This window comes from Heptranchias perlo, chromosome 1, assembly GCF_035084215.1.
Source record: "Heptranchias perlo isolate sHepPer1 chromosome 1, sHepPer1.hap1, whole genome shotgun sequence".
Taxonomy (NCBI): domain Eukaryota; kingdom Metazoa; phylum Chordata; class Chondrichthyes; order Hexanchiformes; family Hexanchidae; genus Heptranchias; species Heptranchias perlo.
Window position 1 is genome coordinate 8,648,751 of NC_090325.1, and position 24,023 is coordinate 8,672,773.

The window sequence follows — 24,023 nt, forward strand, 5'->3', positions numbered from 1 at the left end:
CCCCCCTCCCCCCCACCCCGTCATCATCGCCCCCCTCCCCCCCGTCACCATCGCCCCCTCCCCCCCGTCACCATCGCCCCCCTCCCCCTCCCACCCAGTCACCATCGCCCCCCCTACCCCTCGCTCTCCGTCACCATCGCCCCCCTCCCCCTCGCACCCCGTCACCCCCCTCCCCCTCCCACCCAGTCACCATCGCCCCCCTCCCCCTCATCGCCCACTCCCCCTCCCACCCCGTCACCATCGCCCCCTCCCCCTCCCACATCATCGCCCACTCCCCCTCCCACCCCGTCATCATCGCCCCCCCTCCCCCTCCCCCTCCCACCCCGTCATCATCGCCCCCCCTCCCCCTCCCCCTCCCACCCCGTCATCATCGCCCCCCCTCCCCCTCCCACCCCGTCATCATCGCCCCCCTCCCCCTCCCCCTCCCCCTCCCACCCCGTCATCATCGCCCCCCTCCCCCTCCCCCTCCCCCTCCCCCTCCGTCACCATCGCCCCCCCCCCCCCCGGTAGTTCAGTCCTGTGCCGACACTCTCTAACTGCGAAGGTGCACCTTTGAAGAATGACCATTTACCGTGTGTGTCTGGCCATATTTCGGCTGGAGTCAGCGTCCCAGTTTGAGGGGGGGTGGGGGGGGCGGTGGTTGGTCGGTCAGGGAGGAGAGGCTGGGAAGAAAATGAGACTCACAGCTCCATCCGTTAGATTATGAGGTCGATTCCATTTTTACTTTTGCCGTTTGCATGGAGGCACTGAACGCTTCAAGGAACTTTACAATACAAAGCAAACCTTTACACGAATCACAAAAGCACACATTCCTCAATGCCCTTTAAAAATAAAGGAATATACTGAAGTGGAGCGACTATCGATATTGCAAAACTTGCAAAAATGTAACTGTGTTGGAGGCAAAAGAAACAGCTTTCAGCTTCCACCCGTAGCAGGGGGTTTTAAAATCACGTTTGTATTCCCTCCCCTTAAACAGAACGCCGTGGAACCCAACACCTGCTCAGGACTCGAATGCAGATATCCATTTCATATCGAGTATCACCTTTTATCATTCTGTTCGTGCAAATCTCACAAAGTTTCATTGACACCCCACAAATAAGGAAATAAATAAGTGAGTAAACCAGCCGTCCTGTATTTCAGGAGCTGGGGCAGACTCCCCTTGATGGCTTTTTGCATTGAGCCACATAGAGCAGGACAGGCCCCAGGTTCCATCACCCGACCCCAACCCCCACCGGTCCGCGCTGCATCAGCTGATGTGATTGCCTTGTGCAGGGGGGGGTGGGGGGGGGGGGGGGGAGTTCCCCGCAGTAGTGGGGGGGGGCTAGTTTTTTTTGGGGAGGGATGGACACGAGGTGAGCTGGGACGTCTGCGTGTGTAAAGGGGGAAGGGTTCAGCTTTAATCCTCTCTCCGTTGATCAAATGGCCGGCCAGTAGTCGCTGCGGACGCTGATCAGAGGATTGCCGGGTGCCGGGGCCGAACACCCGTCGAGAGTTAGCACCTTCGGGAGGGGAGGGGGGAGGGGGGAGGGGAAAGGCACAGCAACAATAGCAGCGGGCTTGGCTCTTTAACATGCTGCCGCCAGAATACGGAGAAGGGGCTGCTTTAAAGTTACTAGCGTTGCTGCAGATCGAAGCTGGTTTTACACAGTCTATTCGGGAGGTGGAGATACTCTGGGACTGTACGCTGTGAGAAGGAATCAACGTCCCCGCCACGCCCGCCTCTTTTTAAAGATCTGCGCGACGGCGCGATTCGTTGCGCCGGATGAGTCCGTCTCGCTCGCCTCGCCCTTTCACCTTCCTCGCTTCTCCTTCACGCTGTACTGGAGGACCATCGGGGTGGGCTGGAGGGGAAAACAAAAAAACGGGAAGGTCAGACGATGCTTGGGGTGAGCGGAGGAGAGGGCGGTCCATAAGACCATAAGAGATAGGAGCAGGAGTAGGCCATTCGGCCCCTTGAGCCTGCTCCGCCATTCAATGAGATCATGGCTGATCTGATTTTTACCTCAACTCCACTTTCCTGCCTTTTCCCCATATCCTTTGACTCCCTTGCCGATCAAAAATTTGTCTAACTCAGCCTTGAATGTATTCAATGACTCAGCCTCCACAACCTTTTGGTGTAAAGAATTCCAAAGATTCACGACCCTCTGGGAGAAGAAATTCCTCCTCATTTCCATCTTAAACGGGTGACCCCTTATTCTGAGACTATGCCCCCTAGTTTTAGATTCCCCCATGAGGGGTAACATCCTCTCAGCATCTACCCTATCGAGTCCCCTCAGAATCTTGTATGTTTCAATAAGGTCTCCTCTCATTCTTCTAAACTCCAATGAGTATAGACCCAACCTGTTCAATCTTTCCTCATTAAGACAGCCCTTCCATACCCGGAATCAACCTAGTGAACCTTCTCTGAACTGCCTCCAATGCAAGTATGTCCTTCCTTAAATAAGGGCACCAGAACTGTACGCAGTACTCCAGGTGTGGTCTCACCAGCAGCCTGTACAGTTGTAGCATGACTTCCCTGCTTTTATACTCCATCCCCCTAGAAATAAAGGCCAATATTCCATTTGCCTTCCGGATTACCTGCTGCACCTGTATGTTGACTTTTTGTGTTTCATGTACGAGGACACCCAGATCCCTCTGTACCGCAGCATTTTGTAGTATTTCTCCATTCAAGTAATATTTTGCTTTTTTATTTTTCCTCCCAAAGTGGATGACTTCACATTTTCCCACTTTTTATACTCCATCTGCCAAATTTTTGCCCATTCGCTTAACCTGTCACTATCCCTTTGCAGACACTGTGTGTCCTCATCGCAACTTGCTTTTCCACCTATCTTGGTATCATCAGCAAATTTGACCACAATACACTCTGTTCCTTCATCCAAGTCATTGATATATATTGTAAATAGTTGAGGCCCCAGCACTGATCCCTGCGGCACCCCACTAGTTACAGATTGCCATTTTGAAAATGACCCTTTTATCCCAACTCTTTGTTTTCTGTTAGTTAGCCAATCCTCTATCCATGCCAGTATATTACCCCCAACATCATGAGCTCTTATCTTGTGCAGTAATCTTTTATGTGCCACCTTATCGAATGCCTTTTGGAAATCCAAATATACTGCATCCATTGGTTCCCCTTTATCCACCATGCCCGTTACTTCCTCAAAGAACTCTAAATTTGTCAGAAACGATTTCCATGTTGACTTTCCTTGATTGTATTATGAGTCTCCAAATGTCCTGCTACTACTGCCTTAATAATGGATTCTAGCATTTTCCCAATGACAGGCGTTAGGCTAACTGGTCTATAGTTACCTGCTCTCTGTCTCACTCCCTTCTTGAATTAGGGGTGTTACGTTTGCGGTTTTCCAATCTGCTGGGACCTTTCCAGAATCTAGTGAATTCTGGAAGATTACAACCAATGCATCCACTATCTCTGTAGCCACTTCCTTTAAGAAGTTCGGATGCAAGCCATCAGGTCCAGGGGACTTGTCAGCCTTTAGACCCATTAGTTTACCTAGTACTTTTTCTCTAGTGATAGTGATTGTTTTTAGTTCCTCCCTCCCCTTTGCCCCTTGATTATCTATTATTATTGGTTCTGAGATCAATACTGACCCTAGGGCCGTTACTTATCCATTCACAGAGCTGAAGAAATTTCGGGCTACGGTGCCCATGTTAGCTCCACACTGGAGCTGTCTCCTCTAATCCTATTATCTATGTCAGCTGTGGCTCAGTGGGCTGCACTCTTGCCTTAGAGGCAGAAGGTCTTGGGTTCAATTCCCACTCCAGAGAATTAAATACCAAATTCAAGCTGACGCTCCCAATGCAATACTGAGGGAGTGCTGCACTGTTGGAGGTGCCGTCTTCCTGATGAAAGGTTAAACTGAGGCCCTGTCTGCCCTCTCAGGTGGACGTAAAAGACCCCATGGCACTATTTCAAAGAAGTGCAGGGGAGTTCTCCCTTGTGTCCTGGGCCAATATTTATCCCTCAACCAACATCACCAAAAACAAAAGATGATCTGGTCATTATCATAGCAAGTACAACATGGGATTTGGCCCATCGTGCCTGTGCCGGCTCTTTGAAAAAGCTATACAATTAATCCCTTTCCCCATAGCTTTGTAATTTTTTTCCCTTCAAGTATTTATCTAATTCCCTTTCTAAAGTTATTATTGAATCGGCTTCCACCACTATTACACAAATTGGGGTTTGTTCTCTAGAGTTTTGAAGGTTAAGGGGTGATCTGATAGAAGTTTATAAGATATTAAGGGGAACAGATAGGGTGGATAGAGAGAAACTATTTCCGCTGGTTGGGGATTTTAGGAGTAGGGGGCACAGTCTAAAAATTAGAGCCAGACCTTTCAGGAGCGAGATTAGAAAACATTTCTACACACAAAGGGTGGTCGAAGTTTGTAACTCTCTTCCGCAAACGGCAATTGATACTAGCTCAATTGCTAAATTTAAATCTGAGATAGATAGCTTTTGGCAATCAAAGGTATTAAGGGATATGGGCCAAAGGCAGGTATATGGAGTTAGATCACAGATCAGCCATGATCTTATCAAATGGCGGAGCAGGCACGAGGGGCTGAATGGCCTACTCCTGTTCCTCTGTTCCTATGTACCCCTCCAGGCAGTGCATTCCAGATCATAACAACACACTATGTAAAAAAATTCTCCTGTTGCTGTTTGAGGGATCTTGGTGTATGCAAAGTGGCTGTAGCGTGTCCTACATTACAACAGTGACTACACTTCATGATTACATGATCCAAATGATTGAGGAACCTACAGAGGGGGAGGCGACATTGGACTTGATACCGTGTAGTAACCAAGTTATACTGGAGCAGGTTACTGCACAAGCGCTGGTTGCAGATAGGGACCACAATAAGGTAGAGTTCAGTGTTGGATCTGTGTTAGAGAAGGAGAGGCATTCTACATAAACTCTTAATTTTCAGAAAGTGGATTTTGAGGGAATGAAGGGGGAACTGAGTGAGACAGAATGGACCAGACTTTTAGAAGGGAGGAATGCAGAGGAAAAGTGGAATCGTTCCAGGAATACACTGCTGTCAACACAAAATAACTCTAACCCACTTAGTAAGAAGTGCAGTAGAGAAAAAAAGACCAACGTGAGCAGCCAGGAAGTACTGCCAGAGGGTAAGGACAAAGAAAAAATCTTTCCTCAAGTATAATGCCATTCTATATTCCTATATATAGTTTTTATGAATGTAGATTTCAGCACTTCTGCTGATGATGGGAGGAAAGGACTTTCTCCTCCCTCGTCCTTCCTAATTCAGAATGTCTCCCCTCCGCCCCTGAAGGTGGTGATCCCTGCTGCAGTACGGTGCCCTCCGACATCTCGCCTCAGTGCCCATTCCTCTTGTGTGAGCCTAGACCCTGTCAGAGAAGACCGAGAGGCGACCCGATAGAGGTCTTTAAAATTATGAAGGGGTTCGATAGGGTAGAAGTAGAGAAGATGTTTCCACCTGCAATGGTTCTCGTCCCGCTCCCACACTGTTACCTCTGGAGTCCCCCAAGGATCTATCCTTGGCCCTCTCCTATTTCTCATCTATATGCTGTCCCTTGGTGACATCATCCGAAAACACAACGGCAGATTGCACATGTACGCTGATGACACCCAGCTTTACCTCACCACCACCTCTCTCAACTCCTCCACTGTCTCTCATTTGTCACACTGCTTGTCCGACATCCAGTAATGGACGAGCAAAAATTTCCTCCAACGAAATATTGGGAAGACGGAAGCCATTGTCTTTTGTCCCCACCACAAACTCTGTTCCCTAGCCACCGACTCCATCCCTCTCCATGGCCACTGTCTGAGGCTGAATCAGACCGTTTGAAACTTTGGTGTCCTATTTGACCCCGAGATGAGCTTCCGACCACATATCCGCTCCATCACCAAGACCGCCTACTTCCACCTCAGTAACATCGTCGGCCTCCACCCGTGCTTCAGCTCATCTGTTGAAACCCTCATTAATGCTGTTGTTACCTCTAGACTGGACTATTCCAATGCTCGCCTGGCCGGCCTCCCATCTCGTACCCTCCATAAACTTGAACTCATCCAAAACCCAAAACTCTGCTGCCCGTATCCTAATTCGCACCAAGTCCCGATCACCCATCACCCCTGTGCTTGCTGACCTACATTGGCTCCCGGTCTGGGAATGCCTCGCTTTAAAAATTCTTATCCTGGTTTTCAAATCCCTCCATGGCCTCGCCCCTCCCTATCTCTGTAACCTCCTCCAGCCCTACAACCTCCCGAGATCTCTGCGCTCCTCCAATTCTTGCCTCTTGCACATCCCCGATTTTAATTGCTCCACCATTGGTGGCTGTGCCTTCAACTGCCAAGCTCTGGAATTCCCTCCCTAAACCTCTCCACCTCTCTCTCCTCCTTTAAGACGTTCCTTAAAACCTACCTCTTTGACCAAGCTTTTGGTCACCTGTCCTAATATCTCCTTATGTGGCTTGGTGTCAAATTTTGTCTTACAAAGCTCCTGTGAAGGGCCTTGGGATGTTTTACTACGTTAAAGACGCTATATAAATGCAAGTTGTTGTTGTTGTGGGGGAGTCCAAAGCCAGGGGCCATAAGTATAAGATAGTCATTAATAAATCCAATAGGAAATTCAAGAGAAACTTGAGAAAGTTAGAATGTGGAACTCGCTACCACAAGGAGTAGTTGAGGCGATTAGCAGAGATGCATTTAAGGGGAAGCTGGATAAACACATGAGGGAGAAAGGAATAGAAGGATATGTTGATAGGGTGAGATGAAGTAAATAGAGTGGGTGGAGGCTCATGTGGAGCCTGCATCTGTGCAGTAAATTCTATGTTGGCAGTGCCTGCAGACTATTCGACCATGAAGTGGACATCACAGTTGAGCCTGATCCTGTACATGCAGCGTATCCACACACTCACTCCTGCGAGGGGTCACTGCATAGGACACAGGAGCCCTGGTCTATCTTCCCCTCCCTCTTCTGGCAGGGCTGAGGCCATCCACAGCACTCCTGTTGCTGAAACAAACGGCTAAATCAACACACTGTGGGGTTGGAAGCAGTGGCAGTCCTGGTCTCTCTATAGCTCTTGTATCACTGCCCTAGTAGCTGGCCCATCAGCGGAGCAAGAATACCTGTTTAAGCAGCATGGAGATGGGGAACTGAAAAGCAGACTGCTCGTGTTCTGTCCATTAGTCTCCAGATAACAAGATCTGTTCTTAGCAATGCTTTCATGGGAATAAAGGCAACATGAAGTGCTGTGTGAAGGCTAGGCCCCGTCATATGAAACGGTAACACTCATGTACATAACATATAATGCCACATTGAGTGTTATGTGCATAGAATATTCCCGCATGTAACCACACCATGTTACACGAGTATAATGCTCCTGTCCAAACAGGGTTATATTGGGTGTAACTCCTCTGCACTTGCTTTTTGGAATTAAGCAACCTGGGTAACGGGCCAGGGCCCATAGTGCAGGACACCACCAAAGTTGAGAAAAGTAAGAAAGAAAAGACGAGGTGACTAGGTGACGCCAAGATTGGGTTTTAAAATCCTTTGTTCAAATCCCTCCATGGCCTCGACCCTCTCTATCTCTGTATCCTCCTCCAGCCCTACAACTCTCCCTGATCTCTGTATCCTCCTCCAGCCCTACAACCCTCTGAGAGCTCCAATTCTGGCCTTTTGTGCAACCCCAATTTCCTTCACCTCACCACTGGCGGCCGTGCCTTCAGCTGCCTAGGCCCTAAGTTTTGGAATTCCCTCCCTAAATCTTATCCGCCTCTCTACCTCTCTCCCCTCCTTTAAGACGCTCCTGAAAACCTGCCTCTTTGGCCAAGCTTTTGGTCACCTGTCCTAATACCTCCTTACGTGGCCCGGTGTCAAATCTCATCTGATTTACGCACCTGTGAAGCGACTTGGGGACGTTTTACTACGTTAAAGGCGTTCATATAAATGCAAGTTGTTGTTGTTGAAGATTGTAAGAGCTTGGAGAGACTGAGACGGATAAGGAAGGTTATAAAAATACCTAGCAGCAGGAGCTACTATAGAAACTGAGTCATGCCAGCTCTCACTAAAGTGAATGGGGAGCAGCTGCAGTGAGTTGCATAATTACTGGTGGGAGTCCTTTTGCAATACGGTGCCAGTTACTAATGCAAACCTTCTCTCCCCCAGAGAAACTGTGAGCCGTCAGAGGAAGTTACATTTTGATAATGATCGTACTCGTTCTCTGAAAACACTGGCTCGACGCGTATAATGCAAAATAACAGAAAATATAACTCCTATAGTTATTCATCAATGTCACTATCCAGGCTTCTCAACATATGCTGCTCACTGTTCCAAAAATTGGGTGACTCATTACAAAGTGTGACGAAGCACAGCCTTCAACCATTGCACCCCACACTCTGAACCTGGCCGCCTCACTTCCTCGCTCCTCACTTGCAAAAGTGTCCGAGTGTTTGAAGGCACTAAGCCGTACAGAGCAGAATGCCCCGTGTTCGTGATCGGCAGTCGGTGTAGAGCTACCTCGGGACAGGGTTATGACCAGTGCGGGAGGGAATTATCACTGGTTTCCCACGGACACGTGTGAATGTTGGACAAGGACAGGCTCTGCTGTGATGCCCTCCCGTGAAGAATAGCTCAGTCAGGGAGAATGAAGCACTTGGGTGAGGTACCGAGGAGTGACAATGCCTGCGGAACCGTATCCCACTGAAGACCGGACTTCAGCAGAGGTGGGGAGTAAATTCCTTTGAGGCCTTATCTATTCCACAAACCTGTAGCAGGAATGATCTTTAAATTTGCTATGTTACTGTACATTTCTGTTAATCTGGGTTCTAGATTCATTTTCCAATTGGTTCTCCTCTTCTTTACGTCTGGACTGCATGTCAAGGCGTCAAGGCCTTGGAGAAGGTGCAGAGGAGAGTTACCAGAATGATAAAGGAATTTTCTCCCCCCCTCTGCTGAAGGCTGGTCCTTGCTGGGAATGTTCTCGGTATCTCGCCCACGTGGCCATTCTTCCTGACTGAGCTATTCTTCTCAAAAGGAAAGGCTTGCATTCATATAGCTCCTTTCACAACCTCAAGACGTCCCAAAGCACTTTACAGCCAATGATGTCCTTTTGAAGTGTAGTCACTGTTGTGATGTAGGAAACGCAGCAGCCAATTTGTGCACAGCAAGATCCCACAAACAGCAATGTGATAATGATCAGATAATCTGTTTTGGTGATGTTGGTTGGGGGATAAATATTGGCCGGGGCACCGGGAAGAACTCCCCTGCTCTTCTTCTAAATAGTGCCAGGGGATCTTTTACATCCACCTGAGAGGGCAGATGGGCCCTCGGTTTAACGTCTTATCCAAAAGACAGCATCTCCGACAGTACTGACAGTGCAGCACCTCCCTCAGTACTGCGCTGGGAGTGTCAGCCTGGATTATGTGCTCAAGTCTCTGGAGCGGAACTTGAACCCATGACCTTCTGACAAAAGTGCTACCCACTGAGCCACAGCTGACACGGGCATGATGCATTTTGGTGGGGGGGGGGGGTGGCGGGAAGAATGAGGACAGGCAATATAAACTAAATGGTACAGTTTTAAAGGGGGTGCAGAAACAGAGAGACCTGGGGGTTTATGTATACAAATCTTTGAAGGTGGAAGGACAAGTTAAGAAGGCTGTTAAAAAAGCATACGGGATCATTGGCTTTATAAATAGAGTACAAAAGCAAGGAAATTATTCTAAACCTTTATAAATCACTGGTTAGGCCTCAGCTGGAGTATTGTGTCCAATTCTGGGCACCAAACTTTAGGAAGGATGTTAAGGCCTTAGAAAGGGTGCAGAGGAGATTTACTAGAATGGTACCAGGGATGAAGGACTTCAGTTACATGGAGAGACTGGAGAAGCTGGGGTTGTTCTCCTTAGGGCAGAGAAGGTTGAGAGGAGATTTAATAGAGGTGTTCAAAATTATGAAGGGTTTTGATAGAGTAAATAAGGAGAAACTGGCAGGAGGGTCGCTAACCAGAGGACACAGATTTAAGATAATTGGCAAAAGAACCAGAGGGGAGATGAGAAATTTTTTTACACAGCGAGTTGTTATGATCTGGAATGCACTGTCGGAAAGGGTGGTGGAAGCAGATTCAATAATAACTTTCAAAAAGGGATTGGATAAATACTTGAAAAGGAAAAAAGTTCCAGCGCTATGAGGAAAGAGCAGGGCAGTGGAACTAATTGGATAGTCCTTTGAAAGAGCCAGTGCAGGAACGATGGGCTGAATGGCCTCCTGTGCTGTATGATTGATTCTGTGATAAATGGTAAAAAAAAAGTGAAAGGGAAAAAAAAAAATTTGCAGCTACATGACATAGAATTACATAGTTCTTACAGCACAGAAACAGGCCATTCGGCCCAACAAGTCTGTGCCGGTGTTTATGCTCCACATGAGCCTCCTCCCACCCCTCTTCATCTCAACCCATCAACATACCTTTCTCCCTCATGTACTTATCCAGCTACTTGCGCACTCATCACTCACCTTGCCGTACCATCTCGAGAGCCAGAGCTGTTTCATGGTCATGTGCTCCGGTAGAGGCTCGTTGTCAAACAGTATTTGTACCTGCGGAAAGAACACCCATTATATTTCCACAAAGCTCTCCAAAAGCAACAAACAGATGCAGTACTTGTCTCCCCTGGGCCCCCTACCACCACCGCGCCCCCCCACCAACAACAACACCCCCCCCCACCACATCCCAGCTTACCTGTTGCTGATCCAGCACATTAATTCTGTGGCACAGAACCCTCCTTAAATGCCTGATCTCTGCTCGGACTGAACATCGAACATATTTTTGCTGCAAGGGTTAAAAAAATAAACAATTTTTTTTTAAAGGGGGTGTTGATCAGTTCTGCACTAGACCCACACTCAACACCCTTCAATTCAAAAAACTCTGTCAGTGATTCAAACACGCTGAGCTATTCGCTCTGGAAGGTCCCGGGTTTGACCGCTCGGCTGTGTTGAGTGAGCTGATGGCCCGGTGCTGGCTCACTCCAAACCTCCGGGTTAGGAAAAGGGAGGGAAAATACGTCGGGGCCCGAACTCGTCAGGCTGCACGGTGCCGCCTGAGGTGCAGCTGGACGAGGCTTTTGACCGCCAGCGAGTCGCGTCATTGACCCCGTCCCTAATCCCAAGGAGGGAGTCGTTTCGTTAGCATTAGGGTGGTGGGGGGCACTCGCGTCATTTACGGCATCCGTGACCGTAGGGAGCCAAGAATTTCGGAGCGGCACCTTGCTGCTCCATCGGGGGGGGGGGGGGGGGGGGGCGGGGGACCAAAGCTGCTAGTAATACTCCGTTGCCACTTTCTCAGTGGCATTCGACCAGGGAAGTCAGCACTGGACCCCTGGCACCACACTGGTGCAGTGAGTACCTCTGCTTCATGCAGGCGCACGATAAGTTGGCAGTGGTAAAGGCAGTTCCTGCCAGTCCCACCTCTTTCGATGATGTCAGGGTGGAAAGGAGGGGGGGGGGGGGGGGGCGGGGGAGGCGGGGGACCAAAGCTGCTAGTAATACTCCGTTGCCACTTTCTCAGTGGCATTCGACCAGGGAAGTCAGCACTGGACCCCTGGCACCACACTGGTGCAGTGAGTACCTCTGCTTCATGCAGGCGCACGATAAGTTGGCAGTGGTAAAGGCAGTTCCTGCCAGTCCCACCTCTTTCGATGATGTCAGGGTGGAAAGGAGGGGGGGGGGGGGGGGCACAAGAAGCACCTGCCCCCTCCCCGCCAGATGCTAAAAATAGAGGCTGAAACTGAGGACCAGGTCCCAACCCAAATTCCTCCCACTCCCCAGGCCGGACTTGCATCGTCCTCCAGGCCCAGGAATCTTGAGGCCATAATAGATAAACTGCAGCTCTCGCTCCTGATCATTATTCAGTGAGAACCCCTCCTCCACACACACAGACATACAATTGCGCAGTGGGCGAGTACCGAATGGGGGGGTGAGCTGTGGTGCCCCTCTGTGATCACACACCCTGCCCATACGAACCATCTAGACCCATGTGGGAATGGCGGTCACGCGGGGGTGGGCAATCAGTGCCTGTGAAACAATATTTCAGGCAAGCAGTCACTACCGTCAGGAAAGGAGGATAAAAAGTAGAGAATATTCTAGAAGCTCCCCCCCCCACCCCACCACCCCAGGAGGGGGAACCACACACACATGTGAAGGAATTTTTTAATGGCCTCCTTCTGTGCTGAACTTTGTACATTTGCCAATGTTGTATTTTGCTTTGGTTTTTGTTCCCTTTTGCTGGGGTGAGCGTTGGCTGCCCTTCAGAACCTCACTCAAGTGCCAGTCTTCACGGGTGACCCTGGATAGACGGCGATCGGGAGCGGGAACCAAGGCTGATTTCCCTCCCCATCTCCCCAAACCTGCCCCCCCCTGTCATGTCCAGGGAATTTGTAGACCCCACAACAGTAACTGAACAAAAAACATAAACGGGTATGGAGGGAAGGAGGAGGGGAATGGGACTAAGTGGACAGGTCTTTCAGGGAGTCAGCACGGGCCAAATGGCCTCCTTCTGTGCCTTTTACGATTCTCTTCAAGCTAAGTGAGCACAGTCCGGGGACGGAACCCAGGACCTTCCTGCTCTGTTATAGAAAGAAACACTTGCATTTATACCGAGTCTTTCACCACCTCAGGACGTATCAAAATGCTTTACGGCCAATGAACTACTTTTCAAGTGTAGTCACAGTTGTAATGTAATTTATGATGTGGAGATGCCGGTGATGGACTGGGGTAGACAAATGTAAGGAGTCTTACAACACCAGGTTATAGTCCAACAAATTTATTTTAAAATCACAAGCTTTCGGAGATTATCCCCTTCGTCACCTGACGAAGGGGATAATCTCCGAAAGCTTGTGATTTTAAAATAAATTTGTTGGACTATAACCTGGTGTTGTAATGTAATTTACACACAGCAAGGTCCCACAGATAGCAATGTGATAATGACCAGATAATCTGTTTTATTGATGTTGGTTGAGGGATAAATGTAGGCCAGGACACCGGGGAGAACTCCCCTGTTCTTCTCCCAATGGTGCCATGGGATCTTTTACATCCACCTGAGAGGGCAGACGGGGCCTCGGTTTAACGTCTCATCAGAAAGACGGCACCTCCGACAGTTCGGCACTCCCTCAGCACTGCACTGGGAGTTGTCAGCCTGGATTTTGAACCTAGGACTTGAACCCACGACCTTCTGACTCAGAGGCGAGAGTGAGACTGAGACTGATTGTGAGACTGAGCTGCAGCTTAGTTGTACATTGTGTGGTGCCAACGGAGGGGGGAGAGAGCGTGGTGGGGGTGGTGGGGGGATGGGAAAGAGAGCTCAGTCTTTTTTAAAATTGCTTGCAACGCAGCAGTCTCAATTTACACTTTGAAGGCACGTGACTGGATTACAGATTTTGGAGAGGAAAAAAAAAGTTTTGCAACAAATTAAAAAGAAAAGTTTTACAACCTTGACATTTACCAACAAGAAGCAGGTGATGTCTGAATTCCACCTGACACCGTGCTGCATGATTTAGCAGCTCCCATGTTATTTACTCTACGCACGTGCCCACTGCAGGGGGGAGGGGGACGGGGGGCTCAGACTGCTTTCTGACAAGAGTGGGAATAATTGAATTTTACTTCAATGATCTGAGAACACAGGACAAAAAAAAAAATCAATAGACCCCATCTGCTGCAGTGTAGCGATGTGAAATGATTCGTGACCCTTGAGCCCTCACATTAACTGCAGGCTTTGTATCTACTTCATGTTAAATATGTTTCGGATTTACTGAGGGTCTGGCTATTAGAACAGACACACACACACACGCACTCACACAAAAAAAACGCCTTGTGCATCTGGGAATTGTGTCAGAGGAGCGGACACTCTGAATGCTCTAAAAACAGAGTCTGATTACAGAGAGGGTTGCATTAAAACTAAATCAGCCATCTGGTTAATCACCCCCACCATCCCCCCATGCCCCCTCCGCCACTCACCCACCAGAAGGCACTGACTTCGAAGGGTACGGGTAGTTTAGTGGTTATGGTGTTGGACTAGCAACCCAGAGGTTGTGAGTTCAAAATCCCACTCTTAGCAAGTTGTGAAACTGAATTTGATCTTAGAATGTGCTTAGAAAGCAGCCTAGTAAGCCACTCAGTTGTAAGGACAATTACTATCAAGAAGACAATCAATCACCACCACCTTCTCAGGGCAACTAGGGGTGGGCAATAACTCTGGCCTTGCCAGTGTCACCCACATCCCATGAATAAAGTGGCCACTCTAGAGAGGGAGCCTCAGAAGGCTAGTCAGTCGTGGCACTGATCTCACTTGATAAGAACATAAGAAATAGGAGCAGGAGTAGGCCAATAGGCCCCTCGAGCCTGCTCCGCCATTCAATAAGATCATGGCTGATCTGATCCTAACCTCAAATCTAAATTCATGTCCAATTTCCTGCCCGCTCCCCGTAACCCCTAATTCCCTTTACTTCTAGGAAACTGTCTATTTCTGTTTTAAATTTATTCAATGATGTAGCTTCCACAGCTTCCTGGGGCAGCAAATTCCACAGACCTATCACCCTCTGAGTGAAGAAGTTTCTCCTCATCTCAGTTTTGAAAGAGCAGCCCCTTATTCTAAGATTATGCCCCCTAGTTCTAGTTTCACCCATCCTTGGGAACATCCTTACCGCATCCACCCGATCAAGCCCCTTCACAATCTTATATGTTTCAATAAGATCGCCTCTCATTCTTCTGAACTCCAATGAGTAGAGTCCCAATCTACTCAATCTCTCCTCATATGTCCGCCCCCTCATCCCCGGGATTAACCGAGTGAACCTTCTTTGTACTGCCTCGAGAGCAAGTATGTCTTTTCTTAAATATGCAGTATTCCAGGTGCGGTCTCACCAATACCTTATATAACTGCAGTAATACCTCCCTGTTTTTATATTCTATCCCCCGAGCAATAAAAGCCAACATTCCGTTGGCCTTCTTGATCACCTGCTGCACCTGCATACTAACTTTTTGATTTTCTTGCACTAGGACCCCCAGATCCCTTTGTACTGCAGTACTTTCCAGTTTCTTGCCATTAAGATAATAACTTGCTCTCTGATTTTTCCTGCCAAAGTGCATAACCTCACATTTTCCAATATTGTATTGCATCTGCCAAATCCCCGCCCACTCACCCAGCCTGTCTATATCCCCTTGTAGGTTTTTTATGTCCTCCTCACTCTCTACTTTCCCTCCCATCTTTGTATCATCTGCAAACTTTGATATGTTACACTCGGTCCCCTCCTCCAAATCGTTAATATAGATTGTAAAGAGTTGGGGGCCCAGCACCGACCCCTGCGGAACACCACTGGCTACTGGTTGCCAGTCCGAGAATGAACCATTGATGCCCAAGGGGGGTCAATGAACAGCCTCTTAGGAGGAAGAACCTGGGCTGATTTTCCTCTCCCCCCCACCTCCTCTTTCTAAACCAGTGCAACCCCCCCGCCCCCGCCAATGCTTGGCTGATAGCAATACAGGGGATCTTCCGAGTATACATTTCTCCTCAGTACATGAGATGGTCAATACAGCAGAGTGCCCTTAGCCACTAATTAGACTATTAGGATAGTACAGAGCCCTCACTAGCTGTCTAAGGTACTAACGGTAGTCAGCCACAAACCGCCTCACAAAAATACACTTAACCCATCCTCCGATGGATCAGTTGGTAAATGCACCACCTGCTCCAATACTGAGCCATGCCGACCAGGAAGGTTACCAGGCTCAACCTCAATTAACCTGCAGCACTGTTGCTCCCAGTAGGCCGACTGCTGGCAATGTACAACGACGACAACTTGCATTTAGATAGCGCCCTTAATGTAATAAAACTTCCCAAGGCGCTTCGCAGGAGGGTTATCAAACAAACTTTGAAATCGAACCACGTAAAGATGTTAGGACAGGTGACCAAGAGGTTGGTTTTAAGGAGAGGAGAGAGGTAGAGAGGCGGAGAGGTTTTGGGAGAGAATGCCAGAGTGTGGAGTTTAGGCAGCTTGAAGGCACTGCCGCCAAAGGTGGAGTGAAGGAAATCGGGGATGCGCAATGGCCAGAATTGGAAGAGCGCAGAGATCTCGGAAGGTTGTAGAGCTGGAGGAGGTTACAGAGGTAGGGAGGGGCAAAGCCATGGGCGGATACGAACGCAAGGATTAAATGTTTTAATTCGAGACCGTAAACGTACGTGCGGTTAGGCGACAGCTGGAGTACTGTGTTCAATTCTGGGCACCACACTTTAGGAAAGATGTCAAGGCCTTAAAGAGGGTGCAGAGGAGATTTACTAAAATGATACCAGGGATGAGGGATTTCTGTTATATCGAAAGACTGGAGAATCTGGGGTTGTCCTCCTTAGAGCAGAGAAGTGTGAGGCAATGCATTTGGGGAGAGCAAACAAGGCAAGGAAGTACACAATAAATGAGAAGTGTAGAGGAACAGAGGGACCTTGGACCTTGGAGTGCATGTCCACAGATCCCTGAAGGTAGCAGGACAGGTAGATAAGGCGGTTAAGAAGGCATACAGGATACTTTCATTTATTAGCTGAGGCAGAGAATAAAAGCAGGGATGTTATGCTGGAACTGTATAAAACACTAGTTAGGCCACAGCTTGAGTACCGTGTACAGTTCTGGTCACCACATTACACAAAAGATGTGATTGCACTAGAGAGGGTACAGAAGAGATTTACGAGGATGTTGCCAGGACTGGAGAATTTTAGCTATGAGGAAAGATTGGATAGACTGGGGTTGTTTTCTTTGGAACAGCGGAGGCTGAGGGGAGTTTTGAGATGTATAAAATGATGAGGGGCCTAGATAGAGTGGATAGGGAGGACCTATTTCCCTTAGCAGAGGGGTCAATAACCAGAGGGCATAGATTTAAAGTAATTGGTAGAAAGATTAAAGGGGAGCTGAGGAGAAACGTTTTCACCCAGAGGTTGGTGGGGATCTGGAACTCACTGCCTGAAAGGTGGTACAGGCAGAAACCCTCACGCATTTAAAAAGTACCTGGACATGCACTTGAAGTGCCATGACCTACAAGGCTACGGACTAAGAGCTGGAAAGTGGGATTAGGCTGGATGGCTCTTTTTCAGCCGGCACAGACATGATGGGCCGAATGGCCTCCTTCTGTGCCGTAAATTTCTATGAAGGTGAAGAGGAGTTCAAAATTGTGAATGGTTTTGATAGAGTAATTAAGGAGAAACTGTTTCCAGTGGCAGAAGTGTTGGTAACCAGAGGACACAGATTTAAGGTGATCGGCAAAAGAGCCAGAGGCAACATCAGGAATTTTTTTTTAACGTAAAGAGTTGTAATGATCTGGAACGCACTGCCTGAAAGGGCGGTGGAAGCAGATTCAATAGTAACTTTCAAAAGGAGACTGGATAAATACTTGTAGGGAAAATATTTACAGGGCTATGGGGAAAGAGCAGGGGAGTGGGACTGATTGGATAGCTCTTTCAAAGAGCCGGCACAGGCACGATGGGCCGAATGACCTCCTCCTGTGCTGTACCTATTATTATACTATGATATGAGGCATTGCCAGACCGGGAGCAAGTGTCGGTTGGCGAGCACAGGGGTGATGGGTGAGTGGAACTTGGTGCGAGTTCGATGTGAGGTAAATGCAGCACACAAGGGTACGGTCCAACTCTGAATGGGGACCAGTTGAAGTAAGCTCGGTGTCTTACCTGTAATACCAGCTTCCCCTTCTCTTTTCCCAGGGAAGAGCTGCAGGATCCAAAAAGGAAAAAACACATCAGTAAACGTGCAGGTCACATCGTTCATAATAGCACAGCGCCTTTCAAGGGACTGCACTACTGCACTCAATACAAACAAAAGTCCCACACCTTTAGCAAGCTGTACGTTCTAAGCATCCACCAGGACAATCTGACTGGCACTGAGGTGTGTCTGGGTCTTCGGAGAGTGATCTACGTGCGCAGGTGCCCTGGGGTTATGGGGTCTAGACCAGCGTCTGATTAAAAACCTGCTGCCCCTGCATGTGCACGAGTCCCTAATGCTGGCACTGCTGGTGTGCCTGGAAATCTTGAAGCCGAGCAGGTCCCGTGCATCTGCACATTTCGGTGCTACTTTGCATCACGATTTAATGCTAACCCACGAAACCAGTACGTTTTACAAGGCAGACGAGGAGCTCCCGGTCCCGGCAGCGGATCGGGAGCGCCCGGGTAACGATGCGCTGTGCGTAGGTCTAATGGACACTCGTGCGAGGCTGCTGGCACTCAGTGGGGGAACGCATCCCAGGTAATAGATGGCATTTTCGGGAGCAAAAATAAGGGAGAAAATCAGAGTCGGGGTTGGGGGGGGGGGCGGGAGGTTTAAAAATGCACACAAAAAAAAAATTAAGAAAGCAGCGGCTTGAAAGCTGGGTCACTCTGTCAGGCTGCAATCGTCGCGCGCCTAGGGAAGAAGGAGAAAAATTCAAATGAGGTTCACCTCCTGGTGCAGCACCTGCAGCAGAAACGGTTACAAAGTGAATTATTTTCTTAATACACTCACAATAAACTCAGAATGCGGCTGATCAGACAGACCACGGTGACCCCCTAATTGTTTTTTTTGCACTAAAATTTTATCCCATGTGCAATGGTTGAATAATAAGCAGATTTACATCAGAATGTCTGAGTCGGAACAAGGTTACCCGATTTCATGAATAAAACAGCCAGCATCAATTCTCATTATTTCGGTCGAAGTGTTAACTCGATATCTTTGATGAAATTTGGTACTGAGCTATTCCCTCACTTCCGCGCTTATCAACCCCTTATAACCCGTGCTTTTGTTTGTGCTAGTTGGCTGTGGCATCTGGATGGAATCAAGGGTACATTTACACGCTAACTTTAAGAAAGAAAGAAAGAAAGAAAGTGGAGCTTTGACCTTCTGACTACCACTAAACCAAAGCTGAGACTGAGCCAAGGCTCACAACTTCAGCACCACAGCGAAGCAGGCTGGCCTGTGAACAAGGATTCTTTTTTTGGATGAGACATTAAACCGAGGCTCCCTCAGGTGGACGTAAAAGATCCCACGGCACTGTTTCGAAGAAGGGCAGGGGAGTTCTCCCCAGCGTCCTGGCCAATATTTATCCCTCAACCAAAATCACTAAAAAAAAACAGATTATCTGGTTGTTATCTCATTGCTGTTTGTGGGAGCTTGCTGTGTGTAAATTGGCTGCCGCCTTTCCTACATTACAACAGTGACTACACTTCAAAAGTACTTCATTGGCTGTAAAACGTTTGGGATGTCCTGAGGTCGTGAAAGGCGCTATAGAAATGCACTACTTTCTTTATTTGACTACAGATTGTGGGTACGGTAATGTAGTGGTTATGGTTATTGGACGAGCAACCCATAGGTTGTGAGTCCAAATCCCACCAAGGCAAGCTATGAAACTGAATTCAATAAATCTGGTAACTTGGCAGTTGGCACTAGAAAAATGACCATGAAAACTGCTGGATTGTCGTATAAAAATAAGAACTTGCATTTATATCGTGCCTTTCACAACCTCAGGATGTCCCAAAGAGCTTTACAGCCAACAAAGTACTTTTTGAAGTGTAGTCACCGTTGCAATGTATAAACCCAACTGGTTTATTAATGTCCCACAGGGAGGGACCTGCTAACCCTGACCTGGTCTACACGCTTCTCCAGTCCCATATATGTGGTAGACTCTTAATACCCTCAGGATAAACAAGGATGGGTATTAAATACTGCTTTGTCGTGTGGTCCACATCTCAAGAAAAAAAAATACATATTTTTAGAAAATAACAGTGGAAGTGAGAGTCTCAGCAGTGTAAACGCGATCTTTGGCAATTCAAGGCCAAAAGTGCACAGTACTTTCGTGGGGTGGGGGGGCATCCCTTAAAGACTTGAAACTGATTTGCAGGAAGCAAGATCGGGTTTGGAAGAGGTAATGTAAATCGCTGGTTGAAAACTGCAGCAAGTCAAAGGCCGATTTTCTCTCTTGAGGACAGCACCCTAATTCATAGAATCTTACAGCACAGGAGGCCATTCGGCCCATCGTGCCTGTGCCGGCTCTTTGAAAGAGCTATCCAATTAGTCCCAGTTCCCCCCCGCTCTTTCCCCGCAGCCCTGCAAACTTGTCCTTTTCAAGTATTTATCCAATTCTCTTTTGAAAGTTACTTCTGAATCTGCTTCAACCACCCTTTCAGGCAGTGCATTCCAGATCACAACTCGCTGCGTAAAAAAAAATTCTCCTCATCTTCCCTCTGGTGCTTTTGCCTTCTATCAAAATCCAAAACAAGTTTAAGGATCGAGGCACAGCAACAAAATGACAGCTAAGAACTGAGACAGTCACCGAGTGGAGGAAACACAGATCCTGTGTCCCATCCATAGTTCAGTAGGTAAATGCACCACCAAGTGTGATACTAAGGCATACAGATCAGTCTGTGTTGAGTTAGTTGCTCAGCCAGGGGCCACTATAACTGGCCTCAGTGCTCCTGGGCTAGGTGGGATATATATATTAAAAATTCAGCCAGGATTCCTGCACCAGTGACCCTACTGGAAAATGCACGTGTTTGAACAGCAGGTGAGAAGAGGATAAGTCTCAGCTGTGATGCTGTCCGTAGACCAATAGCCTGTTGACACGTGCTGTCTTATTTTTTTAATTCCTTCATGGCATGTGGGCGACGCTGGCAAGGCCAGCATTTATTGCCCATCCCTATTTGCCCTTGAGAAGGTGGTGGTGAGCTGCCTTCTTGAACCGCTGCAGTCCGTGTGGTGAAGGTTCTCCCACAGTGCTGTTAGGAAGGGAGTTCCAGGATTTTGACCCAGCGACGATGAAGGAACGGCGATATATTTCCAAGTCGGGATGGTGTGTGACTTGGAGGGGAATGGGCCTGCATGTCTGTGCTCAGACATGAAGAATGGACATCCATCCTTCAGATGAGACGTTAAACCGAGACCCCGTCTGTCCTTTCAGGTGGACGTAAAAGATCCCACGGCCACTATTTGAAGAAAAGCAGGGGAGTTCTCCCCGGTGTCCTGGTCAATATTTACCCCTCAACCGACATCACTTAAAAAAAAATTATCTGGCCATTATCTTATTGCTGTTTGTGGGAGCTGTATGCAAATTGGCTGCCTGCATTTCCTACATTACAACAGGGACTGCACTTCAAAAGTATTTCATTGGCTATAAAGCGCTTTGGGACGTCCTGAGGTTGTGAAAGAAGATATAGAAATCTAAGTCCTTTCTCTCTCCCGCTCCTACGCTCCACCTCTCTCTCCCGCTCCTACGCTCCACCTCTCTCTCCCGCTCCTACGCTCCACCTCTCTCTCCCGCTCCTACGCTCCACCTCTCTCTCCCGCTCCTACGCTCCCTCCCGCTTCTACGTCGAACCTGTGGAACCCTATCCTCAGCAATTGTCAGCATGCGTCACAATCCAGCCTTTGTATTAAAACAGCAAAGGAATTGTTGTATGTACCCTCACAGAAGACTGGAAATGAAGATCACTGTTTATGTATTGAAAGGTCTGAAATGCAAATCATTGTGCTGCATGTCGCTCTGGGGAGCACACTCACCTGGTCCTGCCCTCTTTTACATTTTGGGCACTCCAGCATCACTTCCCTCCCTTTGGCTCCCGGGCTACTCTCCTTTTCTACGCTCCCACACCCCTCCCTCTCGCCCGCTCCCACACCCCCCCCTCTCGCCCGCTCCCACACTCCCCCCTCTCGCCCGCTCCCACACCCCCCCCCCTCTCGCCCGCTCCCACACTCCCCCCTCTCGCCCGCTCCCACACCCCCCCCCTCTCGCCCGCTCCCACACTCCCCCCTCTCGCCCGCTCCCACACTTCCCCCCTCTCGCCCGCTCCCACACTTCCCCCTCTCGCCCGCTCCCACACTCCCCCCTCTCGCCCGCTCCCACACTCCCCCCTCTCGCCCGCTCCCACACTCCCCCCTCTCGCCCGCTCCCACACTCCCCCCTCTCGCCCGCTCCCACACTCCCCCCTCTCGCCCGCTCCCAGTTTGCTGTTCCATTCTTTCCAGCTCCCAATCCTCTGCTCTTGTCTCGGGTTGGAAGTATGTCGAACAATCTGCAATGCATTGAAACTAATTTCCCACACCCTGTGGGGTTGCGGAGGGCGATGCACGTTGGACATTTTCTTTCTCCAGGTTTTTGACTGAAAATGGCAGGCGCGGGGGAGATGAAGAGGGGATTCTTCTAACCCGGCTCATCTTACACATGAGGAAAACTGGTAATTAATTGATTTTGAGGAAGGCTGCGCTATTTTAGAGGACGTTCAATGGGATCAGTTTTTCTCCCCTCCAAAAGGAAAGAGAAAAACAAATTTTAAAATTATTGGCAGGCAAGCAGAAAAAGGACCAGCCTCCTTAAACACTGCTGGTAAACTGTTTATAAGAGTTTCCAACAGCTTTGTGCGAGAGCTTTGCTGATAGCAACACATCCAAACTAATTGCTTTAAAATTAGTATCGACCCCAGTGCCTTCCAGCTGCTGCAAATTCACCAGATTGAGTGATGAATCTGGACTCAGACAAGCCGCTCGATAGGAATTTTTCATTTTTTCCCCTTGGTGTATTGATTGAACATGCTCTCTGCCTTCTGCACTGTACAAAGCCAGCTCACCATTCTCTCTCTTCCCCATCCACTCGCTGCTGTCAAGGTAACACACCGCAAGTGCTTCATGTAGTAATTAAAATCAATGCAGGTGATAGCCACGTTGAGGGGAGTAATGCCAGTGCAGGTGATAGCCACGTTGAGGGGAGTAATGTCAGTTCAGGTGATAGCCACGTTGAGGGGAGTAATGTCAGTTCAGGTGATAGCCACGTTGAGGGGAGTAATGTCAGTACAGGTGATAGCCACGTTGAGGGGAGTAATGCAAATGCAGGTGATAGCCATGTTGAGGTAAGTAATACCAGTGCAGGTGATAGCCACGTTGAGGGGAGTAATGTCAGTACAGGTGATAACCATGTTGAGGGGAGTAATGTCAGTACAGGTGATAACCATGTTGAGGGGAGTAATGTCAGTACAGGTGATAGCCACGTTGAGGGGAGTAATGTCAGTACAGGTGATAGCCACGTTGAGGGGAGTAATGTCAGTACAGGTGATAGCCACGTTGAGGGGAGTAATGTCAGTACAGGTGATAGCCACGTTGAGGGGAGTAATGTCAGTACAGGTGATAACCATGTTGAGGGGAGTAATGTCAGTACAGGTAATAGCCATGTTGAGGGGAGTAATGTCAGTACAGGTGATAGCCACGTTGAGGGGAGTAATGTCAGTGCAGGTAATAGCCACGTTGAGGGGAGTAATGTCAGTGCAGGTAATAGCCATGTTGAGGGGAGTAATGTCAGTACAAGTGATAGCCATGTTGAGGGAAGTAATGCCAGTGCAGGTGATAACCACGTTGAGGGGAGTAATGTCAGTACAGGTGATAGCCACGTTGAGGGGAGTAATGTCAGTGCAGGTAATAGCCATGTTGAGGGGAGTAATACCAGTGCAGGTGATAGCCATGTTGAGGGAAGTAATGCCAGTGCAGGTGATAGCCATGTTGAGGGGAGTAATGTCAGTACAGGTGATAACCATGTTGAGGGGAGTAATGCCAGTGCAGGTGATAACCATGTTGAGGGGAGTAATGCCAGTGCAGGTGATAGCCATGTTGAGGGAAGTAATGCCAGTGCAGTTGATAGCCATGTTGAGGGGAGTAATGCAAATGCAGGTGATAGCCACGTTGAGGGAAGTAATGCCAGTGCAGGTGATAGCCATGTTGAGGGGAGTAATGCCAGTGCAGTTGATAGCCATGTTGAGGGAAGTAATGCCAGTGCAGGTGATAGCCACGTTGAGGGGAGTAATGCCAGTGCAGGTGATAGCCATGTTGAGGGGAGTAATGCCAGTGCAGGTGATAGCCATGTTGAGGGGAGTAATGCCAGTGCAGGTGATAGCCACGTTGAGGGGAGTAATGCCAGTGCAGGTGATAGCCACGTTGAGGGAAGTAATGCCAGTGCAGGTGATAGCCACGTTGAGGGGAGTAATGCCA

The 24,023-nt window shown here is 48.7% G+C and overlaps 1 protein-coding gene across 1 annotated transcript in view; it reads right to left on the bottom strand.

Annotated features, from left to right (window-relative positions):
• Window positions 1–695: 695 nt before the first annotated feature.
• The window catches only part of pcgf1 (polycomb group ring finger 1), a 58,245-nt gene continuing 34,917 nt past the window's right edge, over window positions 696–24,023 (bottom strand). Inside the window, exons 6-9 of the mRNA XM_067980103.1 lie at window positions 17,699–17,738; window positions 10,724–10,813; window positions 10,501–10,581; window positions 696–1,841 (exon numbers count right to left, since the gene is read on the bottom strand). Of these exons, the coding sequence (XP_067836204.1) occupies window positions 1,791–1,841; window positions 10,501–10,581; window positions 10,724–10,813; window positions 17,699–17,738 (262 nt within the window). The 3' untranslated portion in view covers window positions 696–1,790. The remainder of the gene's footprint in view (window positions 1,842–10,500; window positions 10,582–10,723; window positions 10,814–17,698; window positions 17,739–24,023) is intronic.